The sequence below is a fragment of the Suncus etruscus genome, chromosome 16 (genome assembly GCF_024139225.1).
Source record: "Suncus etruscus isolate mSunEtr1 chromosome 16, mSunEtr1.pri.cur, whole genome shotgun sequence".
Classification (NCBI taxonomy): domain Eukaryota; kingdom Metazoa; phylum Chordata; class Mammalia; order Eulipotyphla; family Soricidae; genus Suncus; species Suncus etruscus.
The window spans coordinates 46,610,922-46,628,835 of NC_064863.1; the positions used below are offsets into that span (position 1 = coordinate 46,610,922).

Genomic DNA, 17,914 nt, shown 5'->3' on the forward strand with positions numbered 1-17,914 from the left:
AATGGAGGTGTATTGCCACTACAGAGGATGACTTGAATTGAACAAACTAATTTGCCTGGAGCCTAGAGTCAATCCTGTGCCAGGAAACTTCAGGGTTAGGGTCTCCTTGTATTTAGACCATAATTTGTCTTTCCATGTCCCTTATGTTTTGGTGGGCCTATGCAAACAAATGCCACTTGAATACCATTTTTTACTATGTTCCCTTGACTCCAACCCTTAAGAAAAACAAGCCACTAAAACTTTTGAGGTTAACTTAAACTAGGTAGTATGTACATGGAACTAGAGAAATGTACTTTGCCCTCAATGTTTAAGGAGCTACATAAGTATAATGTCTATAGATTATATTGTGTGCTGCTAAGAAATAGTATGTACTACAACTGGGGATCTGAGGGACAAGTAATTGTACTGTACATGGGTTCAGTTTTGTTTTTCTAAATGCTCTTTGGCTGAAAGTTCAAGGCTGGGACATCATCGATGGGACTACCGAGAATGCTGTTTATGGGTGATTGGGCTTCCACTGTAACTTTACCCTGTCCTCTTCTTTACATCTTTGTTGTCATAATTAAAATAAAAAAAATATGAAAAAAAAAAGAAAAGAAAAACAAAACAAAACAACAATAACAAAAAAAAATGATATTAAGTTTATGTTTTAAAATCAGTGGCTGAATTCAGGAATAAGAGTACTTAAGCATTATAAAGATTGCTTTTTTGTTACAAATTTTTGGTTAATGTTTTACCCTAATAATTCAGTTCAAGAATGCTCCTAAGGCCAGGCAGATAGGTAAGTGGTCTGGTATATATGTTTCGCTTCTCTGAGGACTGTAGGGTCCCCCAGAGACCTTTGAGAGCAGCCCTAGACTAGTTGTTGTTGTTGTTGTTGTTGTTGTTGGTTTTTGGGCCACACCCAGCGGTGCTCCTGGCTGTCTGCTCAGAAATAGCTCCTGGCAGGCACAGGGGACCATATGGGACACCTGGATTCGAACCAACCACCTTTGGTCCTGGATCGGCTGCTTGCAAGGCAGACACCGCTGTGCTATCTCTCCAGGCCCCTAGACTAGTTTTTTAAAGGTTATTGTGGAATATTGTCTTCCAGGAAGTGTTTTTGTATTAAAATTCAATTAAAATAAGTGTTAAAATTACCAAGTGGAAAACCTCTGTCATTTGGCAGCTTTTTAACACAAACTGATTTATCCCTTTCAATATTCATTGAAATGACTAAGGAATTAAAAATAGGAATAAAAAAATGCAGTAGCACCGAAAACTTGGGGAAAGTGACATTCATATTACAATTTCTGTTTTAGAAAATGAATGTTATGAGTTTACAGGGGGTTTTTTGGGTTTGTTTGTTTGTTTGTTTGTTTGTTTTTGGCACATCTGGTAGTGCTCAGGGGTTATTCCTGGCTCTACATTCAAGGGATCATTCCTGACAGTTCTTGTGAAACAATATGGGATGTTGAGGATTGAACCTATTAAATGCCCTATTCACTATAATATCACTCAGGTCCCAAATCTTTTACTTAATAAAAGAGAGCCTACTACCTCCTCTGGTAGTTGCTTGCTATTCCATTTTCCATCTGCTTGTCCACTTTGTCATTCATCATTGACTCCTTTCTCTGAAAGCTTGTTTGTTTGTTTGTTTGTTTTGGTTTTTGGCCACACTTGGCAGCACTCAGGGGTTACTCCTGGCTATCTGCTCAGAAATAGCTCCTGGCAGGCACGGGAGACCATATGGGACCAAACCAACCTCCTGAGGTCCTAGGTCAGCTGCTTGCAAGGCAAACACTGCTGTGCTATCTCTCTGGCCCGAAAACTTATATATTTTTGTTTGTTTGTTTGTTTTTGTTTGTTTGTTTTTGGGCCACACCCGGCGTTGCTCAGGGTTACTCCTGGCTGTCTGCTCAGAAATAGCTCCTGGCAGGCACAGGGGACCATATGGGACACCGGGATTCGAACCAACCACCTTTGGTCCTGGATCGGCTGGCTGCTTGCAAGGCAAATGCCGCTGTTCTATCTCTCCAGCGAAAACTTATATTTTTAATTGCCAAGCTTTATTGATGCTGCTGCCACTTTAATATATAGTATTTATTAAGCTCTTCCCCATCTAGGAGGATCTGGTCTAAGTGCTCTGTTCAAAGAGACTGACTGTCTTAAGAGGTTTCACAGTAGCCTTTGAATAAGTAAGGTTTACAGATGATGTCTAAGTTACAGTGAGTTTGAATAATCTTTACCAGGATCACCAGATGATAAAGTCAAAGGAGCTGAGCTCATTTTAGTTTCTCAGAAATCTATTTCTTTCATCCCCTCACTGTCATTCTGTTCTGGCCATTTTCTCTCACCTGTCCTTGTTTTTTATTTGTTTTGTTTTGGGCCACACCTGGCAGTGCCCAAGGGTTATTCCTGGCTCTTGTACTCAGAAATTACTATTGGTAAACTCAGGAGACCATATGAGATATCAGGGATTGAACCCAAGTAGGCCTTGTGCAAAGCAAACACCCTACTCACTGTTCTATTATTGTTTCAGCTCCCAGGGTTTGTTTTTGTTTGTTTTTGTTTTGGGGCCACATCTGGCTGGACTTTACTCATGGCTCTCTACTCAGAAATTACTCCTGGCAAGCTCAGGGCACCATCTGAAGGTTGGGGATCGAACCCAGCTTGGCCCCATACAAGGCAAATGCCCTACCCACTTACTATTGCTTTGGTCCTCACCTGTGTTTCTTGAGTTGAGTCTTGCCCCCACTTAAATCCATATTGCACAATGAAGTCAGTTATCTTTTTAAGATTTGTCTGACTCCATCTTTTTGTATCTAAAATTCACAAACTTTTCAAGAATGTCTATGAATGGTCCTTGTCTACTTCAGTGTCTTAAATTCTTTTCCCTGATTTTCCCCAGACCCTGCCTACCCTCCATCTCCTTTTGAGATAGATAAACATCATTTCATCAGACAAGAAATCAACCCTTGACTCTAGATTTCTTCATATGTTGGCATAAGTTTCCTTTTCATAACAGAATATTCATGGATTTTATTTTGGCCTCTTGAGTTATGTCTTCTCTCTCTCTAGCTATAGTATCTTTAAAGTCAAAGCTATCCATTTAACTTACTACCCTTACCATTTAACTTACCATTTCTCATTACTGGTGGAATGACTTGATGAATGAATCAAATCATTCATTCTTAGAATAACAGTATAGTGACCCTTTCAACCAAACATGCAATCCATACATCAGATGTCTTAAATAATGACTAACTAGATAAAAGTATGAATGTTTACTAGGAAAGCTCTCAGGTAATACAGTTTTTATCAGTATGGTTGGGAAAGATAGAGTAAGTAAAAAATAGTGCTGCTATTTCCACTGTGCTTAAAACTCTGGTCTTTTGCATTACCCTATATTTTTGTTGTTGTTGTTGTTGTTGTTGTTGTTGTTGTTCTCATCGTGTTTCTTTACATTTGGTTCCTCTTACCCCTTTCTTGTGAAGAAATACTCTCAGCGTTTTTATTTGCTTGTATTTACACCAGTGAATTGACTCTATATTTCTTGGGTTTTTTTTTTTTGTTTTTTTTTTGTTTTTTTTTTTGGTTTCTTGGGTCACACCTGGCAGCGCTCAGGGGTTACTTCTGGCTCTCTGCTCAGAAATCGTTCCTGGCAGCATGGGGGACCATATGGGATGCTGGGATTTGAACCATTGACCTTCTGCATGCAAGGCAAACGCTTTAAGTCCATGCTATCTCTCCAGCCCCTGACTCTATCTTTCTTTCTTTTTTTTTTTTCCAGTGCTGTAGTTTCATAAAGCAGTTTACAGAAAATAGCCAATTTGTAAAAATTGTTCTCTATGTCTTCTTTTCCATTTGAAGTCTGGGGAATTAAACTGTTGCATAAATGAACCTGTTACTAACTGTGTGTTTTGTTACACACACAGAGAATTAGAGCACTAGAAGATGGAAACATAGTTATCCTTTATTTTAAACCCAAAGCCTTATTTTTAATTATTTTTATATATTATTCAAAATTAGTTTTCTGAAACTTCTCTGTATTTTTTAAAAATAGCACTGGGGCCAGAGCAGTAGCACAGCAGATAGGGCATATGACTGCACGTGGCTGACCTGGTTTTGATCCCCGGCATCTCATATGGTCCTCTGAGCACCACCATTGTAGCCCAAACCCCTTCCTTCTTAAAAAAAAAAAAAAATAGCATTATGGGGCCGGAGAAATAGCACAGCAGTAGGGTGTTTGCCTTGCAAGCAGCCAATCCAGGACGGACAGTGGTTCGAATGCTGCATCCCATATGGTCCGCTGAGCCTGCCAGGAGTAGCCCCTGAGCGCTGCCAAGTGTGACACAAAAGCAAACAAACAAAATAGCATTATATATTTAACTTTGTTTTCTTAGCTGATCATCTTATCTGATATGAATAAGAATCTTTAAATTTTTCTTTCAGAATTTCCAGGAAATGAGTCATTACGGAAAATCAGAGTTAGAGAAAACTGTTGAGCATTTGACAGTTGCTAATCACCAGGTATTTATAAAACTGAGTTGGGGCATAGTATGTTGTGTGACTTTCAGTTTTATTTTCAATATACTGTTAGTATTAAATATTAAAAATATGAGGGTTAGAGGCTGTGGGTACACATTACCATTCCAGTTTCAATTCCCAATACCCTATATGGTCTTCTTAACCAACAAGGAGTAATTCTCGAGTGTAGAAACAGGAATAATCCCTAAGCACTGCTGGGTGTGGCCTCCCAAAAATATTTTTTAAATACTATTTGAGAGAAAATGTATAATGGTTAAGAAAAGATACTCTGAAGGCTGCCTACTTGGATTCAAATCCATTTCTGCCAACTATTTTTTATATGCCAGGTTACTTAAACTTTTCATTTTTTAGTTTTAGTGTTTAAAAATAGGAATAGTACTTGTATTTGCTTCTGAGGAATATTATGAAGATAAAATATGTGTGAAGAACTTAGGAAAATAATCAACATGTTATAAGCATCAATTAGTGTTAGCAATCCTGCTTATTTGCTCTTGTAAGAAAATAAGTTACAGATGGGGCCAGAGCAATTGTTCAGCAGGTAGGGTATTTTTCTTGCATACCACTGACCCAGGTTTGGTCCCCAGCATCCTCTAAGGTCTCTCAAGCTCATAAAGCATGATTCCTGAGAGTACAGAGCTGGGAGTAATGCCTAAGCATCACCAATTTGTCACTAAAACCAAAATAAAAATTTTAAAGATTTCTTTACCATAAGTTATCAGTTTCTTGTGTAATTTCCTATGCGCTTCTATTTTTGTCTCTCTGGAACTTCCAGTTAGTGGTCTTAGACTACTTTAAAGGCCTCATGTGTTTTTTTTTTAATTTTTGTTTTCTAAGAGATTTCCTTTTGACTTTATTGATTTAAAAATTTTAATTATATATTCATTTTCTTTTTTTTTTTTTTTTTTTTTTGTTGTTGTTGTTTTGGGCCCACACCCGGTGACACTTAGGGGTTACTCTTGGCTACGCTCTTAGAAATGGCTCCTGGCTTGAGGGATCATATAGGATGCTAGGGGATTGAACTGCGGTCCATCCTAGGTCAGCCATGTGCAAGGCAAACGCCCTACCACTGCACCACCGCTCCAACCCCTATATTCTTTATTTTCAAGAGAAATTTCTAGAAAGAGGTGGGAACTATTTGAGTTATGAGGGTCCCGATAAATAATCTCCACCAATGTCCTTCCATTCTGCTCTTGCGCCAACATACCATAGTGTGCCTCTGTGTTGCCCTTCGGGGAAGTCTGGCTTCGTGCTGTTGTCACTTTAGATGGGTAAAGGATGATTTAGAGCAGGGGTCTCAAACTCGCAGCCCGAAGGCTGTTTGCTGCCCTCCCGGGCCCTAGAGGAATCTTGTTTTGTTTTGTTTTGTTTTAGTTGTTTGGGTCACACCCCCCAATGTTCAAGGCTTGCACTTTGACTTTGCACTCAAGGATCACCCCGACTTTGCCTCTTGTGGCCCCCAGGTAAATTGAGTTTGAGACCCCTGATTTAGAGTAAGACAACTTCTTCCTCAAGAATTTTTGGTTGTGCAAGTAATGGAAAAGGTATTTCTCTGTCTATTAGGTAGAAGTTGTTGCTTGCTGTTAAATATCCTTCCATGCATGAAGCACAGGTCAACTTCCACAAATCTCAGTTTCTAGTTTCAGAAACTTGGCTTTAAATTGTGCCTTTTTCTACCTGAGTCACTATTCTCTCTACTTTTTGTCCTCCATGGGTTATTGAAGTAATTCTTTAACTGTTGGGGTTTTTTTGTTTGTTTGTTTTATTTTCGGGCCACACCCTGTGCACTCAGGGTACTCCTGGCTCTGTACTCAAAAATTACTCCTGGCAGGTTTGGGGAACCATATGGGATGCTGGGGTTTAAACCCAGATTGGCTGCATGCAAGGCAAATGCCTTACCCACTGTGCTTTTGCTAATGGCCCTGCATTCTTGTTTTCTTTGCTTTTCTTGATGTCCTCATAAGTGTGAAGTCTGTAGCTTTCTTTACCCTTTACTGTGACTCTTAACATTTTCTAGTGGAATAAAAAAATAGTACATATAGTCCATCTATTGTTCCTATTTATAAGACTTATAACTATTATTTCTTGTTCTTAAATTAAACATTTTATCTAAAATATTTTATATATAAAATAAAACACATCTTTTTTTTTTTTTTTTTTTTTGATTTTGGATCACACCTGCAATGCTCAAGGGTTACTCCTGGCTCTGTGCTCAGAAATCTCTCCTGACAGGCTCGGGACCATATGGAATGCCGGGAATCAAACTGGAGTCTGTTCCTGTGTTGGCCGCATGCAAGGCAAAGGCCTTACCGCTGTGCTATCTCTCCAGCCCCAAACAAATCAATCTATTTTTAAAGAATTTATCCTCTTTATTTGTTTGTCTGTATTTTGTTTTTTGTTTTTGGAACACACTCTGTGACACTCAGGAGTTACTCCTGGCGATGCGCTCAGAAATCTTTCCTGGCTTGGGGGACCATATGGGGTGCTGGGGGATCGAACCGAGGTCCCTCCTAGGTTAGCGCATGCAAGGCAAATGCCCTATCATCTGCGTCACTGCTCCGGCCCCATTTATCTTCTTTTGACCTCCCTAATTGCTCCATTTTCTCACTTTACATTTGTATATGTTTTGTTGGATAGGTTTTGGTGGGAAGGAGGGGTGCCTTAGTATGCTCCAGAGTTCTGGGGTTAACTGCAAAATCATGACAATGTGGTGCTGCTCCATTTCTGCAATCTGTTGGGGATCACCTATGTTCATGTTTGTAATTCAGTTCACTTTATAAATTCACTTATCCATTTCTATGTGGAATTGTCCAGTTCTTTGTGGACAGTTTCAATTCTAGGAGCTTCCTCTTTTTATTTTGGTCCTCATAAGGCAAGTCGGGCATTCTTTTTTCCTGTTTCCCTCCCCCCGAATGCATTTTAGAGTGAAATATAAGTCACTCATATTTAAAAAAAAAGAAAGAAATGTTAGGATATTTCATTGAACTTAAAATTATTTGAAGAAATGTGTTAAAAATCTAGTATATGTTTCCATGCATGGCATATTGTTATATCTCAGATTATGTTTTATGCATTCCAGGAAAGAGTATATATTTCTTCATTTATCATACTCATTTTGTGTTTGGATCACAGTGTTTTTTGTTCTTGATTTTTTTTTTTAATTCGGTTGTGACTTTCTTTTTTTTTTTTTTTTTTTTGATTTTTTGGGTCACACCCGGCAGCGCTCAGGGGTTTTTCCTGGCTCCAGGCTCAGAAATTGCTCCTGGCAGGCACGGGGGACCATATGGGGCGCTGGGATTCGAACCGATGACCTCCTGCATGAAAGGCAAACGCCTTACCTCCATGCTATCTCTCCGGCCCCCAATACAGTTGTGACTTTCTAATGCTTCTAGAAAATTCTCAAAATTTTTGCTCTGCTAATGGTTTATGTTCTTATTACTTTCACACATGAATTCTTTTTTGTATTTTTAATCTCATTGACATTGAGGAAATAATAAATATAGTATATCCATTTTTGATACCTAAAGTCTAAACTGTACTCAAGATTTTATTTATTTATTTTTTTAGTTTGGGGGCCATACCTGGTGATGCTCAGGGGTTACTCCTGGCTATGCACTCAGAAATCACTCCTGGCTTGAGGGACTATATGGGACACTGGGGGATCAAACCACAGTCCGTCCTGGGTCAACCGCATGCAAGGCAAATGCCCTACCACTGCGCCACCACACCAGCCCCTGTAGTCATGATTTTTTTTAAGTATTTTTTGAAATATGTCTAATTTGTGTTCAGCTTGCTTTTATAGTAAAGAATGCTTAAAGGAAACAAAACCAAAACCTTGTACCTATTAATTTTGCATTTTAAATTATAGCTTGAAAATGAAATATGTGAATTAAAAACTAAATTGTTAGTGATGAAAGAAACAATGGAGTCATTAGAGCACAAAACAAATTTCCATGCTCATAAATTTATCCACATGAGTGGCGACTCACACCAGAAAACAGAAATGAACACACTCAGGTAAGTTTATTGGTTTGGGTTTTGGGGCCATCCCCACTGGTGGTCAGGGGTGGTGCCCAGACTTCCAGTATTGTACCATCCTTTTAGCCACCTCCCCTGCCCCATGGGTGAGAGTGTATTGAAAGTCCTAGAATGTGTTTCTAATTTGGTAAAACTGACACAGAGGGAACCACTTATACTAGCAACCTGAGAGTTAAAGGAGGGGGATGTGGGATGCATGCTGGGAACAGGGGTGAAGGGAGGACAACATTGGTGGTGGGAGTGCCCCTAATTCAATATCACTGTGTGCCTAAAAAATTACTGTGAAAGATTTGTAATCCACTTTGGTCAAAATAAAAAAAAAAAACCCAAAAACACAACTATATCTTGTTCACTGTGTCTTTGAGTAATTATTCCCAAAATGGTTCTTGTAACAGAATCATATGACAGTTCTGAAGAGTAAGGATTTGCAATGATCTGTAGAGATTCTTAACTTGGTGGTGCTCAGGGTACCTGAGGTTCACTTTCACTTGGCCCTTATGGAAGCAGACCCAGCTTACAGTGCAGATCTGTTCAGGCTGGGAGAGAATTGATGCCAGGAATAGAACATAGCACTATTCCACTTCTTTGAGCTATCTCTGGCCCTCTGGAGGCTCAAAAGGGTGCATACTAAGTTCAAACCTTGCAACTCCTCAACTACCTATGCCTTGGGGACCCTCCCAGATAGCAGTTTCTATGGCTTCTGGTGCCTGAGCAACTCTGTCTTTGGGCCTAGCCTGGAGCTATCCTGCTTGGCTGACTTAGTATTATCAGATATGGTCTCTGGGTCTCTGAGCACTTGGAAGACCACTCTCCTCAAAAATTATCTTTGCCAGATGTAAGAAGAACCATTTGCTTTTTCCTTCTAATTCTTTAGGATAGTAAATGAGCAACTGCAGCGGTCACTTGATGATTATCAGCACCGACTCTCCATCAAAAGAAGTGAACTTGAATCAGCTCAAATGCAAATTAGAGCACTCGAAGAAAAAATAAGTATGTGGTTTTTATATACTGGGTTTTTTTGTTTTTGTTTTTGTTTTTTTTTTAGCACTAGGCTACTTTGCCTAATATACTTTACTTTTTATTTCTAGGTCAGCTACACCTTCAGATGACTTCACAGAATGAGGAGGCTCATGTAATGAAAAAGACCATTGGTGCTATTGATAAAGAAAAGGACTATCTTCAGGAGACTGTAGATGAAAAGACAGAAAAGATTGCGAAGTTGCAAGAAAATCTAGCTAATAAAGTATGTTTCTCAAATAGCATCTTCTAGAATCTGAATAGAAAGGTCATTTCTAAATGCAGTTACTTGAAATCTTTTTCTTTTTTTTTCTTTCTTTTTTTTTGGGGGGGGGGGGTCACACCTGGCGGTGCTCAGGGGTTACTCCTGGCTGTCTGCTCAGAAATAGCTTCTGGCAGGCACGGGGGACCATATGGGACACCGGGATTCGAACCAACCACCTTTGGTCCTGGATCAGCTGCTTGCAAGGCAAACACCGTTGTGCTATCTTTCCAGGCCCTGAAATCTTTTTCTTTAAAATTAGGAGTAAGACATTGCTATCCATTATCTTCACTTCTACTTAAATTAGTATTAGATGTTTCAATAGCAAAGAAGTCCATATTAGAAGATAAATGGAAGTATTATAATTTACATAATATATATAGAAAACCCAGAAAACTCCATTAGCAAGCCATTAGGAACAATGAGTATAGCAAAATTGTTATATATAAGTGTGTAGCATTTTGTATATAAACAGTGAATCTGAAGAACTTAAGAAAACATTCCCATTCACAATTGTGTCCAGAAGAATAAATATTTAGGAATAAACAGCAAAATAGATAAATCTTAAGAACTTTAAGATAACTTTGAATTACCATTAAAAGACAGAACAAAGCATTAAGACTTGAAAAACATTCCATTTTCGTGAATGGGAGAATTCATGTAGTCAACTTGTCCATTTTACCGAAAACAATATATAGATTTAATGCAGTCAAAATTCATTGATACGTTTTAAGGAAGTACTATGGCTTATATGGAACATAAGATACTTCAAATAGCTGTAATCCTTAGAAGAAAAAGAAAAATAGGAGCACAAGATTATGTGGCCTCAATATATAAATATACGGCTATTAAAACTATAGAATTGGAGTAAAAACATACATGGATTAATAAAATTGGAGATAAAATCTCACACTATTTTACCTGGGTTGGGAGCTATTAGGACCATACTTATTGATGCTCAAGTGTTACTCCTGGCTCTGCACTCAGGAGTTATTTCTGGCAGACTTGAGTGACTGCATATGATGCCAGGAATGAACTGAGTTTTGCCACATGCAGTGCAAGTTCCCTACCCTCTGCACTATCACTGGCCCCAATGTGACTGTCACTGTCACATATTTTATATAACAAAAGATATAGATCATGCTGCAGACAGAAGTCTCTTGAGCAAATGATGGTGGATATCTACACTCGTAAGAATGAAACTAGAATACTTAACCAACCCATATGCATAATATAATAAATAATTTCAAATAGCAAATAATAAATATAAATAAATAATTTCAAAGTGATTAAGGATGTCAGTACAATTTTCAGACCAGAATTTATATAAGTGAAATGCTCATGACATTGTCATATTGACGTTAGAGATACTTCTTACGTCTTGACCCCAACAAGAAAGTTAAAATATAAAAATAAATAATTGAGAGGCTTAAGAGATTACGATGGTAAGGCACTTGCCCTGCATGCAGCTGTAGTGGCCAAGATCCTGGTTCAAATCTTTGGTACTGCATATGTTCCCTTAGGCACATATGCCTAAGGAGTCATTCTTTTTCTTTGTTGTTGTTTTGTTTTGTTTTTGGGTCACACTCAGCAGTGCTCAGGGGTTACTCCTGGCTCTGTGCTCAGAAATCACTCCTGGCAGACTCCGGGGACCATATGGGATGCCAAGATATGAACCACCGTCCTTCTGCATGCAAGACAAATGCCCTACCTCCATGCTATCTTTCCGACCCAGGAGCCATTCTTAAGCCAGAGCCAAAGGCAGGAACATTTCCTGAGCACAGCCAGATTCCCCCCCAACCCCCCCAAAAAACCATATAACAAACAAAAAGTGAGCAGTTGAGACACATGAAATTAAAAGCTTTTGTATAGTAAAAGAAAATGTGTATAGAATGGAGACAACCTATAGGTGAAGATATTTTTACATTATACATCTGATGGATATTATCCAAGGTCTATAAAGTACTCACAACTTTACAATGACAACAAAATAAAATAAAGCAACCCAGTCAACACTTAGACTGAAAATTTGAATATACATTTATCTAAAGAGAATGTACAGATGGCAAGTAGATATATTAAAAAATTTTTCACTGATTATGAGGGCAATGCAGTTTACCACAAGAAGATATCACTTCACACAAATGGGCAAAGTGGTACCATGTGTTGGAGATGGTTTGGAGATAAAGGGTTTGCTATGGATACAGCAATTTTGAAAAATAGTTGAGCATCCTCAAGAATCTAAAAATAGAGCTACCATATGATCCAGAAATACCACATTGGGATTTCATTCAGAAGAATAGGGAAACATTAACAAAATATTATGTCCACTCATGTTAACTAAAGTGCATATACAAAATATTATGGATGCATCTGAAATTTCTATCATAGATGTTGGATGAAGATAATGTGAAACATTTATACAATGGAATATTATTCAGCTGGGGAAGGACAAATATTGGGTGGTTTCAACTATGTCTGTAATATAAGGATATAAAATTAATGAGTAAACAAAAATATCAGTACACAGTGACAGATGAATTAAGCTTACCTGAAGTAAAAGAAGAGGAGTGGAGGGAAATAAAATAAGGGGTGTAGGTGTGGTGTTTAAAAATAAAACTGGCTTCAAAAAATAACACACTTTCTGAAGATAAGTCCATAGGGCAAGTCAAAAAAGGCCAATATGTCAAGCATAATGAGGCCATGAAAATCAAAGTTACTTGGACCTTAACTTTTATAATACAATTTACATACTTGGTTTTGAACTGTATAAATGCAATTGTATAAATTTAAATTTTTTCTATGTGAATGGTTTAGAATCTTTTTTTAAAATTTCCTTAGGAAAAAGTTATTGCTCAGATGACGGTAACAATCTCGGAGTATGAATCTTCTCTAAGGTAAGTAATCAGTGAAATGGTATGCCTTTTAAGCAATTTTCAGTGAATTCAAATATTTTGCAACCTAGCAACTAGAAAATTTTATAACAGTTTTTTTTGTTGTTTTTTTTTTTTTTTTTTGGCCACACCCAGCAGTGCTCAGGGGTTACTCCTGGCTGTCTGCTCAGAAATAGCTCCTGGCAGGCACGGGGGACCATATGGGACATCGGGATTCGAACCAACCACCTTTGGTCCTGGATTGGTTGCTTGCAAGGCAAACGCGCTGTGCTATCTCTCCGGGCCCTTATAACAGTTTTTTTAATTTTGCCAATAATTGGCAAAATTAGCTCAGTGTTGTGTTAAATTGTTATCTTTATCTTCCCTTCCCTCTAACATGTGTTATCTCATTAGTAATTCTGCTATATATTTTCTTGCCCTTTCTACTTCAAGTACCCAATTTGTGCCCTAATTATCAAAACATATTAATTTCTTATACATCTAAGCCTGTCTTGAACACTTGCAAAATGCTACATTTTGTACTTATAGAAAAATATCACTGGGGGAGGGGAGCTTAGATATTTGCCAATTTATTGTTTTACTCCTAACTCTTCAAGGTTTTACTGTTGGAACATTATCTTTTTAACTTTGTGTGCATATAATGGTTGATTTCTGAAAGATTTGCTATACCTTTTTAATTAGTGTCCTAATGACAGTCATTAATAATTTATTGTATTTTTAGTATACTTGAATCAGAGGATAATGTTTTTTTTTTTTGTAAAAAACCAAATGCAGAAAACTTTCTCTTTTTTTATTTCCACATCACTCATATAACAGCCAAGTAAAGGAATCCTTAACTAATCGAGATTGTGAGATAAACAGCCTTCGGCGCCAGCTTGATACAAGTCACAAAGAACTTGATGATGCTGGAAGATGTAAAGAAGTTTCTTATCAGGAAAACAGAAGATTACAAGAAGATCTGGCTACAATGGCAAGAGAAAACCAAGTATGAGCACAGCGTATATTGAAGCTTTATTAATTGTATAGTATATTTGCTATTTGATCAAATTTAATGCTCCAAATACATTTTTAAAGTTTAATGGTAATGTGGTTTAGAGTAATGCTGTATTTTGGTGGTTTTCCAGGATGATGGCACACTAGAATCATAAAATAGCCAAGCTTGGGTCCTAAGCTCAGACATGGTCCTGGTGTCATTGTCATAGGACTGGGCTGGCCCTCAGCTGTGTTGTTAGGCATATTCAAAGATATTAGCATTTTTAAAAGCTCTTAAGAAGATTGTTAAGAAAATTTGAAGCTTAAACTGTATATGATGTTAATGAATGCAACCATGTTATGAAGCTGCGAACTTGCTGTTTTCTGTAGTAGCAATCTGTCATTCCATTGGGTGAGGACCTGAGCATCATTCCCAGGGCAAACAGTTTTAGAGACCTGTGATTTAATTATTCTTACTTTCCAGTGGTTTAGAAGAGATATATCTATAAAATTATTAAGACTAAATGGCTTAATTCTGATAGTAACTTTGTCCTAGTATATTAAAGAATTTTATTTAAAATATCTAATGACTTATATTAAATATTTCATTAAAAGTTAGAAGCTGGGAAAAAAGTTAGGAGCTGAAGAGATAGTTCTGTGGGTAAGATGCTTGCCTTGCATGTGCCCCCAGTTCAATCTCTGGTATCCGTATCATCCTCCTATACTTCTAGGCATAATTTCTGAGTGTAGAGTCAATAATAACTCCTGAACATTGCCTCTTGTGACCTCAAAGCAAACTAAACAAAGTTAGCTGCAGGTCTGAAGAGATAGTATAGTATAGGAGTGAAGGGGCTTACCTTGTATGCAAAGGATTGTGGTTCGGTTCCAGCATCACATATTTATCCAAGCATAAATGACAATAATAATTTTGGTTTTATTTTGTATAAAGTATATTTATGATGTGTAAAAACTTTTAAATGCAACTCCTGAGCATAGCTAGTCCTTAAAACAAAAAGCAGATACACAGTCAGGACTAATGTGAGAGTCTTACGGTGATGTTTGGCTGAGAAGTCCACATTAGGGACCAAGAGTAGTACAGCAGTTAGGACTTATGCTTGAAATGTTTAATTCTATTCACCACCATGTCTCTCAAGCATTGCCAGGTGAAGCCCTGAACATCATCAGGTGTGGCCTTGGAAGCCCTGTGCACCACCAAGATGATTCAGATATTCCCAGCACTACAGGTCCTGAGCAGGATTACTTCCAATTGCTCTTGAGTTTATCCAACAACCTGAGAATTGCCTATGGTGGGGCTTCTGGCCATATGAACACAACTTGGGAGGTCCAAAAACCAAAAGTCAGCATTAGCTGATATGTGAAATAACATCTAGAAACAGCTATTTTCCTGCTCTTGTTCCTTAAGTTCAAAGGAATTTATGTGAATATAAATTAGAATACATTAGGTATTGCATTCATTTTAGATTTGTCTTTTTTTTTTCATTTCTAGCAAATCTCATTGGAATTGGAAGCAGCAATCCAAGAAAAAGAAGAAATGAAGAGTCGAGTTCATAAGTACATAACTGAAGTGTCACGATGGGAAAGCTTAATGGCTACTAAGGTGAAAGCACTGTTTAGGTTGGATGAAAGACTTTAAAAACTATATACTTTCCAAATTCCTGCATTAGTATTAGTTTATGAGAGTGGATGCCTTGCTTATTGTCATTTTATATTTTTCTGCCCATCTTACATGTCATAGATACAACTGTGGCTTCTAAATTGAAAGAAAAATATCTCCATCTGTATATGATTATGTGGCATGTGTTTTAGAGACTGACATTTACTAATGCAGAAACTGTTTAATTACCCTAAACCAGGAAAAAGAAAATCAAGATTTGTTAGATAAATTTCAGATGCTTCATAACCGTGCTGAGGACTGGGAGGTCAAAGCCCATCAAGCTAAGGGAGAGAGCAGTTCAGTCCGACTGGAGCTCCTTTCTATTGACACTGAGAGGAGACACCTCCGAGAAAGAGTGGAGCTACTAGAGAAAGAAATTCAGGAGGTACTATGTTCGTGTACTTATGAAGACTTTTTTTCATGAAATAGGCATGCAAGTCTCTTTGGAAGTGAACTTAAGTATTGATAATTGAGAAAAATTAACCTTTTGTTAATCCTGATAAGTTGCTTAGGAACCCCATTACCTCCTTTATTTTTATTCTGGTAAAGTATAACATCAGATTTGCCTTTTCAGTCATTTTTAAAGTTTTATTTCTGTGAGCATCATTCGTTCACCTCGTTTTACAGACTTCATCTATCTGTCCATTTCAGAAGTGTTTCATCTTCCAAATAATTCTGCCATGAACTACCATGGTTTGTTTATCCATTCATCTGTCCATAGCTAAATCATAGCACTGAATCTCCAGCTTAGTTGATAGGCTTGCTGAGTATCATTAAATGGCCGTTGGACCCCCTGACCACCACTTGGAGAACCCTAGTACCTTTTTTGGTTTTTGGTTTTTGGGCCACACTCAGTGATACTGACTATGCTCAGAGAGCGATCTTCGCTTGGAGGACCATATGGGATGCCAGGGATCAAACCCAGGTTCATCCTGGGTCAGCCACATGTAAGGCAAATGGCCTACTGCTGTGCTGTCATTCCGGCCTCACCTAGTCCTTTTCACTTAAAATAGTTTTTGTAATAAGAAGAATTTATTGGATTACTTTAACATTATACTCGTTTCTTTTTCAGCACATAAGTGCACATCATGCTTATGAATCTCAGATCTCGTCAATGGCAAAAGCCATGGCTTCATTGGAAGAAGATCTGAGACGACAAGAAAGTGAGAAAGCAACAGCATTGAGTGATATGGCATCTCTTAGAGAACTTTGCATTAAGCTTGATTCAGGCAAAGATCTTACAATCCAGCAATTGAATTCCAAAAATCTTGAGGTGGAGAGGGTAAGAAGTTAAAAGATACTCTCCTAAGACATTCTTTATTGAACCCTTCTTTGTTTTACTTTATCATTCACTACCCAATACATTTGTTGTTCTCTATATTAGTTACTATTGATTGCAGGATTTTGACAACTGGCTGTGATTACTAGATACTTTGCTAAACATAGTGGTAAATTTAGATGCTTTCTGTTTGGGAGTGAATACTATTTGAGTGAATATGAGTTTTCTAATGATAATTTCAAGCTTATCAAAGTATTTTTCCTGTCTAAAGGTAAATTGATTGAACAGATCATTAGTTCGTAAATGAAACAGTTTTCCTGATAAAAACTTAACAGCATTTAAGTTGTATTTAATTTTAAAGAATGAGTTCACTGGTATTTCCCCTTCCCAAACTGAGGTTTTACTTTAAACAATCCAGTTTGTTTTTAAACTTAAGATGTTTCCTGTTTTCACTCATTTTGGAGTATTTTTATTTTCAGGCTCGTTAAGAAGCTTCATTCTTGGTTTACTTTGCAGTGAGAGTACGTGTATTTAATCCTTCTGAGAAGAGAGCCACATGTTAGGATTTTATGTTGAGGATCTTCTCTTGACAAGATAGCGTCAATAAAAAGTATATAAGGGTTGTATAGGTGTTAAAGAACAAAGATTATTTTGAAAATAAGATTTCAATTTTATATTTGAAGAATTGATCAAAATCTTTCTTTTGCCCCAAATAAAGAGCTGACAGCTCTGCAGATAATTTTTTAGAGTAAATATGAAATTGTGCTGATATAATCTTTGTTTTTCCTATAGCTTACAGCAGAATTGGAAAGTGTAAAATCCGAAGCCGAACTGTTAAAGAAACAGCTGTCAAGCGAGAGACATACAATTAAAAATCTTGAATCACTCTTGGTTTCAAACAGAGATAAAGAGTTTCAATCTCAGTTAAACTCACATGAGAAGGAAACAGAAATCCAGCTACTTAAAGAGAAGTTAACTCTTTCAGAAAGCAAATTGTAAGTGTCATACTTCAACCTACACAAGGAAATAGCTGTTGAAAAATTATTTCCCATTTCATGGGGAGAGAAGGATGGGTGTATCACAGGTGGCACAGAAATAAAATACTTATGTAGCTGCTGCTTTGTGGAGCTCAGCAGTTCAGTTCAGAAGACACAGTCTTTGAAGAGGCCAGTTAGTGTATCTTCAGCAACTGGATGTAGTACCCATGGAAGCAAAAGGGTAAGCACTAGGAAAGCCTCTGAATGTGAGGA

General features: G+C 37.5%; 1 protein-coding gene across 1 annotated transcript in view; it reads left to right on the forward strand.

Moving 5' to 3' along the window:
* Positions 1–17,914, forward strand: part of CEP135 (centrosomal protein 135) — a 64,819-nt gene that overhangs the window by 43,492 nt on the left and 3,413 nt on the right. The window contains exons 13-22 of the mRNA XM_049789959.1: positions 4,435–4,512; positions 8,396–8,544; positions 9,440–9,555; positions 9,654–9,808; positions 12,686–12,741; positions 13,555–13,723; positions 15,218–15,328; positions 15,585–15,770; positions 16,458–16,667; positions 17,457–17,659. Coding sequence (XP_049645916.1) covers positions 4,435–4,512; positions 8,396–8,544; positions 9,440–9,555; positions 9,654–9,808; positions 12,686–12,741; positions 13,555–13,723; positions 15,218–15,328; positions 15,585–15,770; positions 16,458–16,667; positions 17,457–17,659 — 1,433 coding nt within the window. The remainder of the gene's footprint in view (positions 1–4,434; positions 4,513–8,395; positions 8,545–9,439; positions 9,556–9,653; positions 9,809–12,685; positions 12,742–13,554; positions 13,724–15,217; positions 15,329–15,584; positions 15,771–16,457; positions 16,668–17,456; positions 17,660–17,914) is intronic.